This window comes from Heterodontus francisci, chromosome 1, assembly GCF_036365525.1.
Source record: "Heterodontus francisci isolate sHetFra1 chromosome 1, sHetFra1.hap1, whole genome shotgun sequence".
In the NCBI taxonomy this organism is placed as follows: Eukaryota; Metazoa; Chordata; class Chondrichthyes; order Heterodontiformes; family Heterodontidae; genus Heterodontus; species Heterodontus francisci.
In genome coordinates, this window is record NC_090371.1 from 274,302,357 (window position 1) to 274,322,368 (window position 20,012).

At 41.7% G+C, this 20,012-nt stretch overlaps 1 protein-coding gene across 1 annotated transcript in view; it reads right to left on the reverse strand.

Moving 5' to 3' along the window:
- The window catches only part of hadh (hydroxyacyl-CoA dehydrogenase), a 43,057-nt gene extending 24,076 nt beyond the window's left edge, over positions 1-18,981 (reverse strand). Inside the window, exons 1-3 of the mRNA XM_068045480.1 lie at positions 18,803-18,981; positions 7,458-7,586; positions 2,145-2,302 (exon numbers count right to left, since the gene is read on the reverse strand). Of these exons, the coding sequence (XP_067901581.1) occupies positions 2,145-2,302; positions 7,458-7,586; positions 18,803-18,913 (398 nt within the window). The 5' untranslated portion in view covers positions 18,914-18,981. The remainder of the gene's footprint in view (positions 1-2,144; positions 2,303-7,457; positions 7,587-18,802) is intronic.
- Positions 18,982-20,012: the final 1,031 nt, after the last annotated feature.

Here is a 20,012-nt window from a genome sequence, read left to right on the forward strand (position 1 = left end):
AGAAGGTAAAGAGTGAACCACATTGGTGTGAGTGTGGAGTCACATGCCTCCCCTGAAGGGCATTAGTGAACCGGATGGGTTTTTACAACAGTCCGGTAGTTTCATGAACATCATTACTGATTTATTAATTGAATTTAAATTCCTCCAGCTGCCAAGGTGGGAAGTGAACTCATGCCTATGGAGCATTAATCCAGGCCTCTGGATTACTAGTCCAGTAACATTACCATTATGCTACCAGCCCCCTCCAAAGCATATAGGAGCGCAGTGAACACTGCTGCCCGGTAAACCATGAACTTGGTCTCAGGTTTGAGATCCTGACCCTCAAATACTTTCTTCCTCAATCGGCCAAAGGCTGAGCTGGCACTTTGGAGATGATGATGAACCTCGTCATCTACGTCTGCCTTTGCCAAGAGGAGGTTCCCAAGATATGAAAAATTTCCGAGTATTTAGTAGTCATTTGCTTCAGCGAGTCGTCGACCATGATCTGGAGCTCAGTTTCAGAGTGAGCATACAGACAAGCGTCATCTGCATACTGAAGCAACGACTGAGGTTGGAGTGATTTTGAATTGAAGGCGGCGTAAATTGAACAGTTTCCCCTCTGCTCTGTAGATTATCTACACACTTGCAAGTAGTTTGCAAGAGATGAGGTGTAGCATTGCAGCAAGAAAAATGAAATGAAGGAGGTTGGTGCGATGACACAGCCTTGCTTGACTTGGGCAACCTACAGCAGACACCTCAAAGCACTGGAGAAGTACCACCAGAGGTGCCTCTGCAAGATCCTCCAAATCCGGTGACAAGAAAGGCAGTCCAACAGCAGCGTCCTCTCCTAAGCCAACCTGCCCAGCATCGGCTCACTAATAACCCAAAACCAGCTCCGTGGGGCTGGTTTGCATGCCTGACACCAGACTCCTAAAACAGCCGTTCTACTCAGAAGTTGGTCATGTCAGGAGACTCCCAGTACAAAAGTAGAAACGCTTTAGAGATATCCTCAAAGCATCCTTGAAGAGATCAAACATCCCGGTCGACTCATGGGCGTCTGTGGCTCGTGACTGTTCTAGATGGAGAAAGCTCATTTGGGAAGGGAACATGTAGAGGCGAAGTCGAGGGGTTGGAGGGAGCGCACAAACCTCCAAACTACTCATCTACCTGACCCTTCAAGTACCACCTGCCGCTCGTGTGGCAGAATCTGCAAATCACACATTGGACTTAACAGCCATCTCAGAATTCATCGACCTGGAGTGGAAGCAAGTCATCCTTAATCCCAAGGGACTGCCTAAGAAGAAGAAGACCATCCTGCTAGGAGATCTTCCAGTATCTCTTCAAAATTCAGTAGATTCCCCGCTTTACTAAAAGGCAGTGGCAACATTCCCATAATGCACCAATACAGCTTCACATAATGCAACTCAATAAGGTGCATTATGTTAGCTTCACGTTGGAATGTCTACAATCACAAAGAATCAGGAATTACTGACCAGATAATTATGGACATAGTCCTACTGTAAAACAATAATGAGCTTATTTGGAAATATCCTACAATGTGAAGTCATAATAGTTCACAACAAACAAAAATGGCCATAATAAAAACAAAAAGTGCAGGAAATACTCAGCAGGTCTGGCAGCATCTGTGGAAAGAGAAGCAAATTTAACATTTCAGGTCTGTGACCTTTCGTCAGAACAAAAATGGCTTACTGGTAAGTCCCTTTTCCATTATCTTCGGTGGATCCATTAGCATCTATTTAGCAAAATAAATGAGGCATTCCACTAAAAGAAAAAGTGTTGTTTATGGAGGGATTTGAGCAAATAATCTAGGCTGAAACTCGAGGGCAGAACTGAAGGTATGCTGCACTATTGGAGGTACTGTTTTTCGGTTAAGACCTTAAACCAAGGCCCAATGTGCCCTCAGGTGGATGTAAAGATCCTGGTCAACATCACTAAACAAAAACAGTGTATTGGGTCATTATCTCATTGTGAGACCATGCTGTGCTCAAATAGCTACTTGTTTCCCACATTACAACAGTGACTATAATTCAAAAAGTACTTAATTGGCTATGAAGTGTTTTGGGACATCCTGAGGTCCTGAAAGTCACTATATAAATACAAGTCTTTACTTCACTGGGAGAATAAAATATAATTCAAATACTTACTCTGGAGCAAGCTTATCCATTTTTTTAAAAAGTTCCTGTTTAACATTAATATTTTCCACTATTGCCTCTATGACTAGGTCTGTGCTGGGCACTGCAGAAGCAGGGTCTGTGCAGGTACTGATTCTCTGAAGAGTCTGCTGAACGAATTCTGCACCAGCCTAATGTTGGATGAGAGCAGTAATTAACACCAGTTGTCCTTAACACTTACGTTCAGTCACAACTTTATCAGCAAACCTGTAACAAAGTACTGTGAATGAATGATTACTAAAAGAGATTAGCCATTGCGGTGTTCTAAAACGGCATTGCCAAGTTAAACCATTGTTGAAGCAGCTTATTTGTCAATTTTATTTGGGGAGGGATAAAGTGGCTGTTCCCATGCCATGGTTAATTATTATTAATTATATATAACCTCGAACATTTCTAGATTTAAAAGAAATCCCAGTGTGTTTCAAGTACTTCATCTATTATATCTTTTAAACTGAAACATTTAGGAACTAATTTTCCCCACCGGGGAACATTTTTCCATATACTCACTTCTACCCAGAGGTGCTCTGATGAGGTATGTTATTAGGGCAGTCTATGTAAATCCTGGAGTACCTCCATTCACTTACACTGAAACTAGCTGTTCAGACAGGTCTGGATGATGATCCGGAACTGTCATCCTGGTACTAACTTTCTCCACGTATGTGCCTGCAAATCAGTCCAAAATATGTGTACAAAGCCATTCCTCGATGTCCCCATAACCATGTTGTCAGAGCAGCTCCAGGCACAAACAGGGAGCTCAAAGTAATCAGTTTGCACATGTAGGAAGATCAGTTACTAAACTGAAGTTATCTGCTTAGAGACTGGAGACTTGTTGCTCCATTTGAAAAAGAATTGCGGAGGATGCAGTATTTAATTCTAAAACTGCTGTTCAAGACATTCTTTTTCTTGTAACAGTTTCAAGAGTGAACAGAAACAGATAGAATTCAACTACTTCCATCAAGGACAGTGCTAAACACTAGTTTGAACAGACTGACCTCATGCCAGTCTAAAGAGCCATATGTGAATGCGTACAACCAGATATTACAATAACTCCTGTTCCAATATAGCGTGGTAGTTTAAAAAAACAGGGTTAGACTGCAATCCACAGCGGAAGTTTTAAAGTTTAATTACAGCTGTTCCAAAAAGCACAATTTGCCTAAAATTCAAGCTTTGAAGTTTTAAATCAAAAGAAAAAATATAGTTTAAAATTTAGGCAAGACAATCACAGCATTACCACTCAATTCCACACATGGGACACTGCAATACAGGGTCCTAACTGGCTTTCATAAAAAGGAATCTGATTTATGATTAGCTTAATACATTGGTACCCCAGATATAGTGCCACAGTAGGATGAAAGTTCACACACACGGGATGCATTTTACTGGCCCCTCGACGCCGCAGTTCATGGCGAGGGGGCCGGTAAAATGCAGAGGCGAGAGGCCCACCTCAACCCGCGACATCGAGAAGGGCCCGCTGCATATTACCTGGCAGCGGGCCCTTCATCTTAATATTCAAATTAACAATAAAGAGATGTAAATGAACTTACCTGCAGGTGGCAGCCGTCCCATGCCGATTTTACAGCCGCCGTTCGTACTCCGCATGCCTTCGAAACTCTGTACGGAGTTCCAAGGTGAGAACTTGGTGGGGAGGGGGAGGAATAACATTTTCAGGGCGGGAGGAGTGCAGGAGCGGGGTAAACAATCTTTACTGGCTAATGGGATGGTGGGAAGGGGTTAAGGGTCAAAGGGAACAAATTTTGGGGGGGAAAGTTCGGAATACTATTAAAGGTTTATTATGGGGAAGAGTGTGATTAATGTATAATTTACCCACTGGGGGGGGGAAGGGGGGTGGCAGTGGGGAGTGGGAGAAGTGACTTACCTTTGAAATGACATTTTGTTGTTACATACCGGAGATCGGCACCGTTAAATTTTAAAATGCAACTGAAGGGCTTAAAGCCCTTTAAAAATGGCGGTGGCGTCAGAAGCTGTTGCCAGGGACATGGCGGCCGCCCCCTTAAGTTATCGGGGGCGGCTGCTCCGCTCCCTCTATTTAAACGAGCCCCCGCGCGTAATGTCCCGCACATCAGCAAATTCCTAATTTTGGTCAACATTGAGGGGCACAGGGAGTGGAGAAGGGAAATAGATCAAGCTGTTTTGTCATTTGTTTTTCGAATGCGAAAGATGCTAGCAAGGCTACATTTACAGCCCCATTTCCAACTTCCCTCTTTGCTCTCCAAAGATCCCTGAAGGTGTTTTCGCCTTCCAGATCTGTGCCATTCTCCCACAATTCCAAATAAAATATTCCCTCTGAGCGTGGTGCATTATCTCTCCTTGTTCTCTGTGCAGCCTTCAAAACTGTTGACCAGACCATCCTCCTCCCTATGCCTCTTCTCCAATGCCCAGCTGAGTGGGACTACTATCACACTTACATATCAGATCAATACCAATAGTTTCTCTTTCCTACCCTCATTGTCATCTCCAAAGTTCCCTGAAGAATCCATCCTTGGCTCCTCCATCTTCCTTAACTGTATGCTGCCTCTGAAACATAGGGTTAGCATTCACATGTACACGAATAACATCTAGCTCTACCTCTCCATCCTCTGCAATCTCAAGCCATCCATTAACTCCACATTATCAAGTTTCTTGTTAAACATCCAGTCTTGGATGAGCCTTAACTTGCTCCAGTCAAACATACCACTGTCTTTTGCTCTGCAACAAACTTATGTACTTTTACCACTGTTTCTTTCTCCTTCCCTGCCATTGTCTCAAGCTAAACTGGGCTGCTTACAACTTGTTCAATGCTGAGCTGAGCTTCCAACACTACATCCTCTTCATCACAAAGATTGTCTACTTCCAGCTCAGTAATATTGCTGCCTTCACTCCTATCTTAGTCCATCTCCTGCTGAAAACTTTGCACATTCTTTTGTCATATCCAGACTCAATTGCTCCAATGCTCTCCTAGCTGGCCTTGCACCCTCCATAAACTTCAGCTCATCCAAAGCTCTGCTCCCTGTATCCTATACTGTATCAGGTCCTGATCACCCATCATCCAGTCCTTGCTGACTTACACGGCTCCCGTGTCCCAAATTTAAAATCTTTGTGTTTGAATCCATCCATGGCCTTACCAGTCCTCACCTCTGCAACTTCCTCCAGCACTAAACCCCCTTGAACCAAACTCTACAACCCTCTCACTAGAGCCTCATGCATCCTCCCTCTCTTCATTCCACTATTCAGCCACTTTGGCAAAATTTCCTGGAAATACCCTCTGTCTCTCAACCTTTCTCTTCTCTTTTAAAGCCCTCCTTAAAACAACCTCTTTGACCAAGCTTAAACTCAGCCTTCCTAATATCTCCTTCTTTGGCTTGGTATGTTTTCCTTACATCTCTGAAGTGCCTTGGAATATTTATCTATATTAAAAGGTGCTTTAAAAATGCAAGTTTTTGTTGTCACTTATCAGTTTCATAACACAAGCATTCTATATAGAAATGTTGATACCCTTAGGGGTTTGTTTTGCATTACAATTGCTGATTAGTTGCAGTCCTGGCAGTACAAATTTAGAATAGTGGTTGTATAAAATGTTTTCCAATTTAGGGTACATTGAACCAAACCTTTATGCTATCATATTGACACACAACATCTGCTCTAAACACTGCTTCTAACCAGCCTAAGACAATGGGAAATGAAATGTCAGGTACACCACCTCGTGTACATATGGGGATTAGTGTGTAGAATACCTTTATACTTTTAAGAATTATTTTAGTATACAATCCCAATGGAGCAGCCACTGAACTCTGACCCATATGAGTCTAGGAAGGTGGCAGGTTCAGTCCCTCTTGAATTAGCAGACTTTACCCAGAGTGGAGGTGGGCACTATAATTTGCTTCATATACTAGAATTAAGCTCAGCTATGATGTCCTCCATAGTCAAATAGCACACCAGTATACACCATCATGGATTAAAGATGAAGATGGGCACTTTGGAGTTAAACCTTGAAGGAGATGAAACAAAGGAAGAAAATTTCCAGAGAAAATTAAAAATAGTTGTGATGGTACAGTTGGCGGCATCTGCCAACAGAAGCCCCAAAAGAGTAACATAAAATGAATAGCTTCAAATCATCTTCTCTGGTTAGTGGCTTCTGATAATCAAGATTCAACAGTGGTACAATTAGAAGGGATATCCTAAGCGAATAGGTTAAACTGTTTGCATACAAAGGTAGATGCCAGATGCCAAAGAGCAAGACACTCAATTTTCACATGCAGATTTTTTTCAAATTCTAAAATGTTGCCTGAACATCTTTGACTCATACAGATTAGCAATGGTCCCCATGTATGATTCTCAGTTGTGCCTAGTTAGCAGGATCTCCGCCAAGGTGGCAGAGGAAAATACGATTGGTCTTTGTGCCCCTGGGTTAAGTGGGAAATATTCCACCAGGATTCCTGTTCCTGATTTGAAGCTTACATATAGGACAGGATGTAAACAGCTATACTTTTAGCCCACTAACATTCAATGTGATGGCTAAGAAATGAACGACCATTTCAACCAACAAAGCCTGTGGAATCATATCTCAATCAAAAAAAAAAGGGAAAAGGGAGAGAAATTTCAAAGTTGGTGGGGAGGGCAGGGCGGTTGAGTTAGTTTAAATAGTGGTTAGAAACTATCTAAAAGAGTTCTTCAAATTCAGTTATAGTTTAATCAAAACACACTCTATATAAAAGCTTACTCCAGACTTTTGAAGAGCTTGAATATTACTGAAACTAGAAGTGATGTCAACAACAGAACAAAATGGATTGAATACTGTCCACATTTCAATGCACTGTGTGTTTACACATTAGTGGGAAATTGCACTGTTCTAACAGATCAGTGAGACACAACCATCGAATAAGAAACTACACAATGACTGATCACTGTAAGACCAAATGAAGAATGGGAAATGGCAAATTCAAGAAGTGGTGCCTAATAGAATCATAGAATAGTACAGCACAGAAGGAAGCCATTCAGCCCATCAAATCTGTGCTGGCTCCTTTGAGGAGCAATCCAGTTAATCACACTCTCCCGCTCTTTCTCCACATCTCTGCAACTTGTTCTATGTCAAGTATTTATCCAATTTCCTTTTTAAGGCTACTATTGAATTTGTATCCACCACTCTATCAGGCAATGCATTCCAGATACTAGTGTAAAAAAATACTATTTGGCAAGCTTTCATTGAAATGGTAACATTCAATATATATTAAAAAGTTTGTTGAATTAGTATTCAAATGTTTACAAAGTTCATTAATGTTAAAGCATCACCTCAGGCTTATCTATAAATTTCTTCTTGCTTATACGCCCAATGCTGTCTCCAATTTTCTTCAATGATTTCTTCAAGATATCTTCAGCTTGATCCACAAGTATCACTGTGTGTCCTGCTGCAGCAGCCACCTAATGAAAGCAGAAACACCGTTCCATCAGTAACACTTTGAGCCAACTCAACAATACTTAAAAAGATATTTTATCTCCTCTGAATAAAATCATCGACCACATAGGCTTAATGTTCATTGTGATTCCTGACCACCTCTAATCAAGTATACGGTAAAATGAAACCCCAGAATTTGAATTCTCCCAACTCAAGAGTGGCTACTATAGACCAGGTCAGGAGGCAGGAGAGAACCAAGAACTTCAGAGTCAAAGCAGGGAAGCTGTTATGGATAACTTCAATATACCAGGGGCAGGTTGGAAAATATATAAAAAGGTGCCAATCTTAGAGACTATATTGGAGTATTACACGCAAGCAAAGGTGTTATTGGACTTTGAAGGAATAGCCAAAGAAAGTCGAACAGATTAGAGTTGGAAAATACCTTGGCAACAGAATGTAAGGAATGAACTTACGTTCAGACAGTGTTTTCACAACTTCAGGATGTCCCAAAGCACTTTGCGGTCAATTAAGTAGTTTGCGAAGTGTACTCACTGCTGTAAGCTGGGGCACAGGGACCACAATGTGGAGTTTAATATTAGGCTTATGTTGAAAACATGAATGAGTACAACTGAAGCATTCAAGTAGAAAGGCAGGTTTTAAAAAGATGAGCATTAAGCTAAGAAAACATCAATGTCAAGAGGGGAAAAATGTGTAAGGAAAGTTGATCATGTTTAGAGAGCGAGATAGTTTGGATGATGGTGCACAGAGAAGAATAAACCGAACAGCAGAATATAATCCCAAAACACCAATAAAATTCCTAAATCCAATATAATAACAAAGAGTTTGATGAATTCAGTCATCTTGAAGCAGTGACCTTGGCGATAGGCCTTTATTCGGGGCTGTTTTTCAGTTGTACATTTTTTTGGTGGGGTTATGTCAGTTTTGGAATTTGGGCAACAATGGAAGTAATGAAGAATAAACAACAAAAGGGAGTTGTCTCTCCAGTATTATGCTACAGGTAGCCTGCTGGACCATATACTTCATTATCAATATTTTTTCTAAAGTAATAAAGCATTAATCTATAAACCTGAATTAAATTGTTATTTTTTTCCTAGCCAGTATTAGTAATAGAAACATAAAGGGGAAACTTCAAAGAATTTTTTTCACAAAAAGGCATTAAAATGTAAAGTTCCCAAGAGGTTTTGGTAAACATGAAGAGAAATATTAAAAAGCTGTCAGGGAAAAGCAGACTAGGTAGCTATGATGTGGAGCCTGCATAGGACCAATGGACCACATGGTCTCCTCCTGTGCCATTCTATGATTCTGCAGGGCAGGGTTTTGCCTCCAGGGTTGGGAAAACGATGTCGGGAATTTTTCCAAGTACCAACCCAAACCTGGGGCAGGGGGTCGGGGGGAAGGTAGTCACAGCCTGCGGGTGAAAAATACAGTAAGTAGTTACAGTGGCGCAGTGGTTAGCACCGCAGCCTCACAGCTCCAGCGACTCGGGTTCAATTCTGGGTACTGCCTGTGTGGAGTTTGCAAGTTCTCCCTGTGTCTGGTGGGTTTCCTCCGAGTGCTCCGGTTTCCTCCCACATGCCAAAGACTTGCAGGTTGATAGGTAAATTGGCCATTAGCAATTGCCCCTAGTATAGGTAGGTGGTATGGAAATATAGGGACAGGTGGGGATGTTGTAGGAATATGGAATTAGTGTAGGATTAGTATAAATGGGTGGTTGATGGTCGGCACAGACTCGGTGGGCCGAAGGGCCTGTTTCAGTGCTGTATCTCTAAACTAAACTAAACTTAAGAAAACAAAATGTATCTGAACAGTTGCTTTTTTTATCACAGCTGTTTATTTCAGTTATTCCCGAGAAAGCTGTGAATTAGCTTCAGGCAATATTTTGTTAAAACAATACAGAAAAACAACAAAAAGTACAAAAAACACAGAACGTAGGGATACAAAACCAGAATGGTACAAAATAAGCCTACAGAGGTTAATGAACTATTCGGATGGCAATTCAAATTCTTTTTTCTTTTTCTTTTGGGCCTCCTTATCTCGAGAGACAATGGATACGCGCCTGGAGGTGGTCAGTGGTTTGTGAAGCAGCGCCTGGAGTGGCTATAAAGGCCAATTCTGGAGTGACAGGCTCTTCCACAGGTGCTGCAGAGAAATTTGTTTGTTGGGGCTGTTGCACAGTTGGCTCTCCCCTTGCGCCTCTGTCTTTTTTCCTGCCAACTACTAAGTCTCTTCGACTCGCCACAATTTAGCCCTGTCTTTATGGCTGCCCGCCAGCTCTGGCGAATGCTGGCAACTGACTCCCACGACTTGTGATCAATGTCACACGATTTCATGTCGCGTTTGCAGACGTCTTTATAACGGAGACATGGACGGCCGGTGGGTCTGATACCAGTGGCGAGCTCGCTGTACAATGTGTCTTTGGGGATCCTGCCATCTTCCATGCGGCTCACATGGCCAAGCCATCTCAAGCGCCGCTGACTCAGTAGTGTGTATAAGCTGGGGGTGTTGGCCGCTTCAAGGACTTCTGTGTTGGAGATATAGTCCTGCCACCTGATGCCAAGTATTCTCCGAAGGCAGCGAAGATGGAATGAATTGAGACGTCGCTCTTGGCTGGCATACGTTGTCCAGGCCTCGCTGCCGTAGAGCAAGGTACTGAGGACACAGGCCTGATACACTCGGACTTTTGTGTTCCGTGTCAGTGCGCCATTTTCCCACACTCTCTTGGCCAGTCTGGACATAGCAGTGGAAGCCTTACCCATGCGCTTGTTGATTTCTGCATCTAGAGACAGGTTACTGGTGATAGTTGAGCCTAGGTAGGTGAACTCTTGAACCACTTCCAGAGCGTGGTCGCCAATATTGATGGATGGAGCATTTCTGACATCCTTCTGGTAATCCAATTATATGCATTGGAAAGAGCATAAAGAAAAGCAAATAGAATGCTTCTAGGGATAAAGAGGATGTTTATGATGAAAGATGAGAGAAGTTTATGCTCTATAGTCTAATAAGATCGTACAGTCATTACGACACAGAAGGAGGCCATTCAACCAATCAAGTCCATGCCGGCTCTCTGTAGAGCAATCCAGTCAGTCCTGTTACCCCACTCTATCCCCGTAGCCCTGCAAGTTTATTTCCCTCAAGTGCCCATCCAATTTCCTTTTGAAATCATTCATTGTATCTGCTTTCTCACAGGTTCCAGGACATTACTATTTGCTGCATAAAATAAGGTCCTCCTCACATTGCCCCTGCATCTCTTGCCCAAAACCTTAAATCTGTGTCCCCTAAACTAGAAAGGTTAAGAGTGAGGTGAACCCAGAAGAATACTTCTAAGGTCAGTCAGACCAAGATGACCAAATTCAACAAGGGATAAATTGAAAAACAGATCGCAAAAAAAATCTTTGCTGAAAGATGATTTTAAACATTTATATTTCTATCAGGTAACAAAAGATGTGTTCAAAATGCAATTGGATGCTTGGCTGAGTGAGCTAACATGCTAGAGGATCAGGGATGACGAGGCAAATAAATGGCCTTTTCTCAACCTTGACTTTTGTGATATTCCAGTTGGTGTCATTGTTATTTCACACAGGTATTCCATCGTCACCTTGGAATCAGGACATTGTGAATTCAAATTCCACTCCAGGATTTACACACACAACCTACGCTGAAACTCTAACGTATTGCCGAGGGAGTGGTATGCTGTTGGAGACTGCATCCTTTAGATGAGACATTAAATGGAGAAACTGTATGCCTGTTCCATGGATACACTATTCTGAAGTTCCCCCAGTATTAGAGCCAACCATTCCTGCCTTTAACCAATACTACCAAAAAACAGACCAACAGAAGTGATAAGATGCTATGCAAGTGCAAAGTTTGCTTTTTGCCCTTTAACCCAACTAGCTCCACAATATTGTGAAATAAAGATCAAAATATTGTGAAAAAAAGATCAAAGACAAAGTCAGACAGACATTCAAAAATGTAAACAACGTGTGATAAGATTAGAGTTCAAACCAGTCACAATTTTTTTTTAAACTGGAATTTGGACACTGTGTGGCAGCAGAATTGAACGATACAAAAATCACAGCCCTGATTAATATTTAATGCATCTAAAAGTAAATGCTGCAAATCACACTCTGGCCAGCTTTCCAATGAAGTTACAATTTTCATTTCTGATTAATTAATAAGCAAAATATTGGATCAAAGTCCAAAGACCTGACTCAAAAATCATCAAACCCAACTTTTGCAGTGCACTAAAGCAATGATCTTTAAGCAAACTAGAATAAAGGGTACAGCAGGGCTTAAATCTCCAGAGCTGTCCACCCACACAAATTCCATGAATTGAACTAAGGTGAAAGTTACTTGTAAAATCATCAGGAAAAGAAACTCTCTTCTTTCACTGTTGCTAATTCTGATGAAAGATCACACAGACCTGAAACGTTAACTCTGTTTTTCCTCTCCAAAGTTGACTTATCAAAATGGCTAAACAGGTTAGTTCCGAAGAAGGGTCACTGACCCAAAACGTTAACTCTGCTTCTCTTTCCACAGATGCTGCCAGACCTGCTGAGTGATTCTAGCATTTCTTGTTTTTGTTTCAGATTTCCAGCATCCGCAGTATTTTGCTTTTATATTAGGTTAGGCCTTTATTCATTATAGTTTAGAAGAATGAGGGGTGATCTTGTTGAAACGTTCAAGATTCTGAGGGGGCATGAGAAGATGTTGGGAATATGTTTCCACTAATGGAGGAATCTCGAACTAGGGGACATAGTTACAGAATAAGGATGCACTCATTTAAAACTGAGATGTGTAGGAATTTCTTCTCTCAGAGGGTAGTGAATGTCTGGAATTCTCTACCCCAGAGAAAGTTGTGAAGGCTAGATCACTGAAAGTATTTAAAGAGGAGGTAGATAGATTTTTGAAATATCGGGGAGTTGAGGGCTATGAGGAACTGGCACAAAAGAGGAGTTGAGGTCTGGGCAGATCAGCCATGATCTTATTGAATGGCGGAGCAGGCTTGAGGGGCCAAATGGCCTACTCCTCCTATTTCTCATGTTCTTAAAGATGCTGCCTGACCTGCTGAGTATTTCCAATTTTTCTCTCTGCTTTCCCTGCTCTGAAGGTTGGAGCAAATGCACTCCATACTTTCAGGTCTTTGAACAGATACACTGTATCAGCCCTTGATAACACCCCTGCCTGGTCCATTTAGCCTATTCTTTGCCTGCAACTTAACAATCTATTGCAGAGTTCATGGCAAAAGCCTTTTTTCTTGACTTCCAAATGATGTGCCTAGTCTGTCATTCCATACCATAACCACTATCATTTTTTCTTTCCTTGTGCTATTATGATCCTCATTGTCATCATTATTCTCATTAACTAAATTGGATTACTAATCAGTCCTCTTTTTTTAAACACCTCTTTTGCAATTGCTATGCTGTATTTAATTATATCATTACATTGACCATTTTATGAGACTATCCAGATAAATAACTTTGTATATTTCCTTATCACTCTAAAGTTAATTTTGGGTGGTCTTCTTAGGTGATTACCATTGACTTTATCTTGTTAGTATTTAGGTTCAATTCATAATTCAAACTGAGCTGAGCATCCCCTGTAATTTATTTTGCCTCTGTAATCAGTACTGCAATAGGTCTCCTATAGGTTGTTTGATCAGTTTTCTGTTCATCTTGAACTCTACTTATAAAGTTACCCAGACACCCTCATATAATGAATTCATATTGAAGATTGGGCACTAATGCATCCACATTTCCCTCTTTTCGTCTTTATCCATTTTGTTAACCCATTATCAGTTCTCAACTGCTGCTCATTCTTTCCAGTAAAGTATTATGAAGGTGCTTCCATGACTCATATGGTTTTTAAGGACTCGTGTAAAAGATTGTGGAAATTGATTCATTGGAAAAATTGAAGAGATTCCATAGCTGCTGGACTTTTTTTTTTTTAAAAAGGTCACTGGAAGCACTTGGGACTTGGTTTAAAAAACAAACTCTTACTGGAAGTCACATGTCTTAAGCTAAGTAAACAGTAGGAGCCTTGGTGGCTTGTTTACAGAGAAGTGACATGTCAAGATTTATGCTATTCAAGAGTTTATTTCATTTTCGGATGTTGTTCTGAGTCAGCTGGGGGTAAGCTTGCTAAGAGAGAAGCCACCAGCTCATCCTTTTCCATCTTTTTGAGAAACACTGAGAATCCAGTTTGGGAAATAGAGAAACTGATGCGGCATTTCTCCTGAAAAGCCTGCCAGACTAAGCCTTGATGTCGCCTGAAAAGAACTGTTCCAAAAAGATCCCAGTGACACCCATCTATGCGTATCCGGACACCAGACTGAAGGGACAGCTGATATCATCCCATAACTCATCCTTTTTTCTTCAAGAATTAACAAGTATTTGGCCAAAGTACTTTTTTTTTGTCTTTTTTATAAAGTGAATCACTGCAGAGAAAACGTCTTTATTTTTTCTTTAACCTGTGTGCGCGCACATGCGTTTGTGTTTTGGGGTAATTTAGAAGGAAACTTTCATATTTCAATCTGTGTGCTGATAAGCTTTGCATTTTTATTGAATAAGCCTTGTTTTATAATAAATTAATAATTTTTTTGTTTATTAAAGAAACCTGGTTGGTGGATTTTATTCTGAAACTAAAAATAGCATACATAACTTGCCATATCGGTAAATTGGTAAAACATTTATATGTATGCTGTGACCCATGGAGAAGAGAAAGACAGTGCACTCCTCCAGCCTCGGTCGTAACAAAAGATTCCTAATAAATCGCACATCAATTCCAACTCTGTGCAGATGTCAGTAATCTTTTGTCCTTCACACTGGCAAAACAATTTTATCAGTTTATAGATACTTCTCTCTCCAAAGCCTGCTCAAACTGAACAGTCCTATGCAGGTTATTTTCCTGCTTCTAACATTTTTTTTGCTGAATTTCCAATACAGCTCCCATTTCATTAATTCTAGCATAGCTTCCAACAGCATTTTCATGAGCTCCTGAGAATGATGGTTCTAGTTTCTCCACATTGTGGCCTTTATTTTTATTGTTGTTAGAAATATGGCAAAGTTCGCAGCCAGGATTCCAGAGCTGTATGTTATTTCACAAACTTAAGACTATCTTGGAGTTAACTGTAATGTAGAACCCAATGACTTTAGATAATTTTAATTTATGCCAACTCATTTGATCATCCCATCCTGAGTGGACTAACTATAGCATATTCTCTTTCCAACAAGTTACTACCACAAAAAGAAATATCCCAACACCATGACAGGACATCTCAGAGCCAGAAACACATAACTTAGCATTACAATGGTTCCGTATCATAGATTGAAAACAGCACTCCTCTGCCTCCATGAAAGAAAGTACACATCCATATTTGTCAGCACCATCATGGAGCATAAAACAAGGCATCTTAGTTACAGACAGAGCAAACCATTATAACCAAGATCACTGGTTTGCACTTTTATGGAAAAATAGACCAAAATCTCATAAATACAACAGAATTTCATTTACTCAGGCCTAACTTGTAAAAAAAAAACAGAATTACTGAATGCAAATCATCAAAAGCACTGTTAAAAATCCTGAAATCACTTACAATTTAAATAGACTTTAACATAAGTAATAGGCGATTATCACACACCGAGGGAAGATGTTTACGGAGAAGCCACATGTCAAAGTTTATGGAGGTCTGTTAGGGGAAGATATTGTTTTCAAGTCAGTTGGGATGTGAGCTGTTTTGAAGACAATTGGAGATCAATTTGCCAAGGACAAAACACCCAGCTCACCTCTTTCTCTACCTCTTTGAAGAAATCCTACAAAGATCCAGTGTGGGAAAGTTAAAATCCCTGGTGTTGCATCTCTCCTGAGAATCTGGAAAAACCTGCCAGATTAATTCTCAACGCCACCTGTAAAGAACTACTTTAGAAAAGAAATAAAATCAAAACGTACCGGAAATACTCAGCAGGTCTGGCAGCATCTGTGGTGAGAGAAGCAAAGTTAACGTTTCAGGTCAGTGACCTTTCATCAGTTTTTTTTTTGTCTATTTTTGTAACAGAGCTCTGCAGAGAGAATTTCTGTACTTTTTCAGAGTGCGTGTGTGTGTGTGTGTGGGGGGTAAATTTAAAAAGGGAACTTTCATATTTCAATCTGTGTGATAACGCTTTGCTTCGTTATTGGATAAATCTTGTTTGATAAACTGATATTTTTTGTTGTTTATTAAAGAAACCTGGTTGGTGTATTTTATTCTGGAATAAAGGATAGAGTATATGATTGACCGAATCAGTAACTGGGTAAACATTTTTAAAAATATACGTTGTGACCTTCGGCAAGACTAGAAAAGACAGTGCACTTCTCCCACGTCGGTCGTAACACCTTTGTCACCCCTCACATTACCTTCATCGCCACCGACCTCCCCCTCCCCCAACCATTACTGGATTCTCTCCTTCCACAGCGCTACTTCGGTTCTCTATTCCCCAGATCAGTGCTAGTTCAAGTGCTCTCCAGCCCAGCCCAGTTTCTGCTTCTCTGGAGCCCCACTGTTACCAGCTATTATCCCTCTACCTCTTCATTTTTCATTCCACACCCCCATCCCAATTCCTTTTTCCTCTATTCTGCCTCCCCTGGCTCTGGTAATCCTGGCATTATCAGATTATAGGATGTATTAAGCAATACTGAAAGTGGGCTAGTGCCACAATCTAAGGGCAACAAAGAAACAAGATGACAACGGAAGACTTAAGTACCAAAAGCGAAGGTTAAGAAGAAACAAGAAAATAGAAACTCAAAAAAGGGAAGAAAGCATAAATCAATAAAGGTAACAAATTCTGAAAAAAGCTCAAATTTAAATTATCAGATTTCTAACCTTAACAAAAAAAATTATGTACAATCACACAGAAAACCCCAAAACCAAAAGTTAAATAAATTCTTCTGAATTTAAGTATCAGAAATTAATTAAGTTGCAAACTTTGAACTCAAGACACATTTCAAGTATTTACAAAAAGGAATTAGATATTCCAACGTCATGAGTATTTTTAATATTCATTCATGGATGTGGCCAACATTTATTGCCCATTCTTAATTGCCCTTGAGAAGGTGATGGTGAGCCGGCTTCTTGAACCGCTGCAGTAGATGTGGTGAAGATACATCCAATGCGCTGTCAAGGAGGGAGTTCCAGGTTTTTGACCAGTGACAAATAAGGAATAGCGATATATTTCTAAGTCAGGATGGTGAGCAACTTGGAGGGGAACTTGCAGGTGGTGGTGTTCCCATGCGTCTGCTGCCCTTGTTCTTCTAAGCGATAAGGTCACAGGTTTGCAAGGTGCTGTCGAAGAATTTGTGAACTGCTTCATCGGAACTCATACAGCAGCTACACACAGTAACTATACAGTTATAATTCACTGTTTTGTTTCCTACTCTCTAGTTTAACATTAATATTTTGAAAGGTGAAAAAAAAAATGAACTTTATGTTTGAGGCCATCAAAAGAGAGTTTATAACATTCAAGTGTCAGTTTGGATAGCTGGTAGCACTCTTCCGAGTCAGATTGTTGTGGGTCTAAGACCCACTCCAGAGACATGAGCACATAGACTAAACTGACTGACATTTTAGCACAGAAATGAGGGAGTGTCGAATGAGTGGAGGCACCATCTTGGTTCAAGTGGATAGAAAGGGTGCCTTGGCACTATTCAAACAGCAGGGGAGTTCTTTCAATGTTACGGCCAACATTAACTAAACATTTAATCTCCTGATACCTCTCTGTGTGCATGTATGGTAGCTTAGTAGTTATGGTACTAAACTAGCAACCAAGAGGTTACATATTTAAATCCCACCATAGCCATTTAAGAAACTAAATCCAATGCATCTGGTAACTAAAAAGTGAAAACATTTGAAACCCAATTAGTTCACTTAAATCCTGCAGGACATAGAACCTGCTGCATCCACCCAGTCTGGTCCACACATGTCTCCAGTCCCATACAAGATGGTTGAACCAGGAATGGGAAATATATGTTGCTTACACAAGAACAAATAATTTTTTTTTAGATTGGTTGCATTATTTGCCATTATAACAGCAAATGCTCTTCAAAATTGGCTGTGAATCACTTTGGAATGCCCTGAGAAGATGAAGGCAGCTTGACACCTTCCATTCAGCCCATCGAGCCTGCTCCATCATTCAATTAGATCATTGCTGATCATCTACCTCAACGCCACTTTCCCACGCTATCCCCATATCCTTTGATGTCATTTGTACCCAGGTATCTACCGATTTCTGTCTTGAACATGCTCAGTGATTGAGTTTCCACTGTCCTCTCGTGTGGAGAATTCCAAAGAATCACCACCCTCTGAGTGAAGAAATTCCTCCTCATCTCTGTCTTAAATGGCCTATCCAATATTCTGAGACTGTGTCCCCTGGTTCAGCAACCAGGGGAAACATCCGATCTACATCCAACCCTGTCAGGCCCTGTAAGAACTTTGTAAGTAAAAGAAAAAGCAGTCTGTTTAATCAGCACCATATCCACGACCTTAAACATCCATTCCCTCCAGCAGCAGAAGAACATGGCTGCAATGTGTACTATCACCAAGACTTCTTCGATAGCACCAGCAAGTCAACCACCTTCACCACCTAGAAGGACAAGGGCAGCGGGTATACTGGAACAGCAAGTCACACACCATGCCGCTTTGCGTCATATATCACCGCTCCTTCATCGTCATTGGGTCAAAATCCTATTGTGCAGCGCTATCGAACACCTTCACCATACATAGAGTGATCCAATAAGATGGTGGCTCACCACCACCATATCAAGGGCAATTAGTGATGGGCAATAAATGGCAGCCTTGTCGCTCACATCCTGGGAAATGCACCTTCTGCCCTGGAGGCAACAAGGTTGATCCCCAAACAGGCGCGGTGTCATTAGAAAAAAACGTGCAAAGGTTGAACAGAGTGCAGAGAATCCAAGGTGAAAGACGCTGCCCTGAGTCAGTTGTTGCACGGGGGGGGGGGGGGTGTCACGTGCGGCCCAGATGCCGTTGACATGCAAATTTTAAAAGCGGCCCCGAGAGCTAACCGAAAGGACTCGCGCAGCCGCACCAGCTGAGTCTGCGGCTCCGTCTTCGTCTCCAACTGTCAACCAAGCCTCGAGCCTCCGGGGGGGTAAAGAGGGAATCGCCGCTGTCCCCGCAGAGTTACCGGGCCCATAGAGTGGGCTCAGTCGCTGCTCGACTTGAACGTGTTACCTGCGCAATGCCAGCGCCCATGAGGCCGCCGCCGATCACCGTGACATGTTTGATGGCCAAACTCTTGGTGGAGGACATTGCTCGGACAAATTGGTGGGTAACAAACGCCATTGTGCCCAGCGCTGACCGCACTCTTACTAGAGCGAGTGGGACAGCTGCTAAAAGGCAGGAGGAGTGTCCCTGCTCTGTCAATCAACGAATGGGGGCGGGGTGTAGCTCCCAAACAAAAGCAAAATACTGCGGATGCTGGAAATCTGAAACAAAAACAAGAAATGCTGGATTCACTCAGCAGGTCTGGCAGCATCTGTGGAAAGAGAAGCAGAGTTAACGTTTCGGGTCAGTGACCCTTCTTCGGAACTGACAAATATTAGAAAAGTCACAGATTATAAACAAGTGAGGTGGGGGTTGGGCAAGAGATAACAAAGGAGAAGGTGCAGATTGGACCAGGCCACATAGCTGACCAAAAGGTCACGGAGCAAAGGCAAACAATATGTTAATGGTGTGTTGAAAGACAAAGCATTAGTACAGATTAGGTGTGAATATACTGAATATTGAACATCAGCAAGTGCAAACCTGAAGAAAAACAACCTGAAAAAAACAGTGGGTAAGCAAACTGAACAAACTAAGATGAAATGAAATAAATGCAAAAAAAGATTGTAAAAAATGTAAAAAGGAATGCAAAAAAAAAGGAAGAAAAAATAACTAAAAATGACTAAAAATGAAAGTAAAGTGGGGGGCTGTCATGCTCTGAAATTATTGAACTCAATGTTCAGTCCGGCAGGCTGTAGTGTGCCTAATCGGTAGATGAGATGCTGTTCCTCGAGCTTGCGTTGATGTTCACTGGAACACTGCAGCAATCCCAGGACAGAGATGTGAGCATGAGAGCAGGGGGGAGTGTTGAAATGGCAAGCAACCGGAAGCTCAGGGTCCTGCTTGCGGACTGAGCGGAGATGTTCCGCAAAGCGGTCACCCAGTCTGCGCTTGGTCTCCCCAATGTAGAGGAGACCACACTGTGAGCAGCGAATACAGTACACGACATTGAAAGAAGTACAAGTAAATCGCTGCTTCACCTGAAAGGAGTATTTGGGGCCTGGGATAGTGAGGAGAGAGGAGGTAAATGGGCAGGTATTACACCTCCTGCGATTGCAAGGGAAGGTGCCCTGGGACGGGGACGAGGTGGTGGGGGTAATGGAGGAGTGGACCAGGGTGT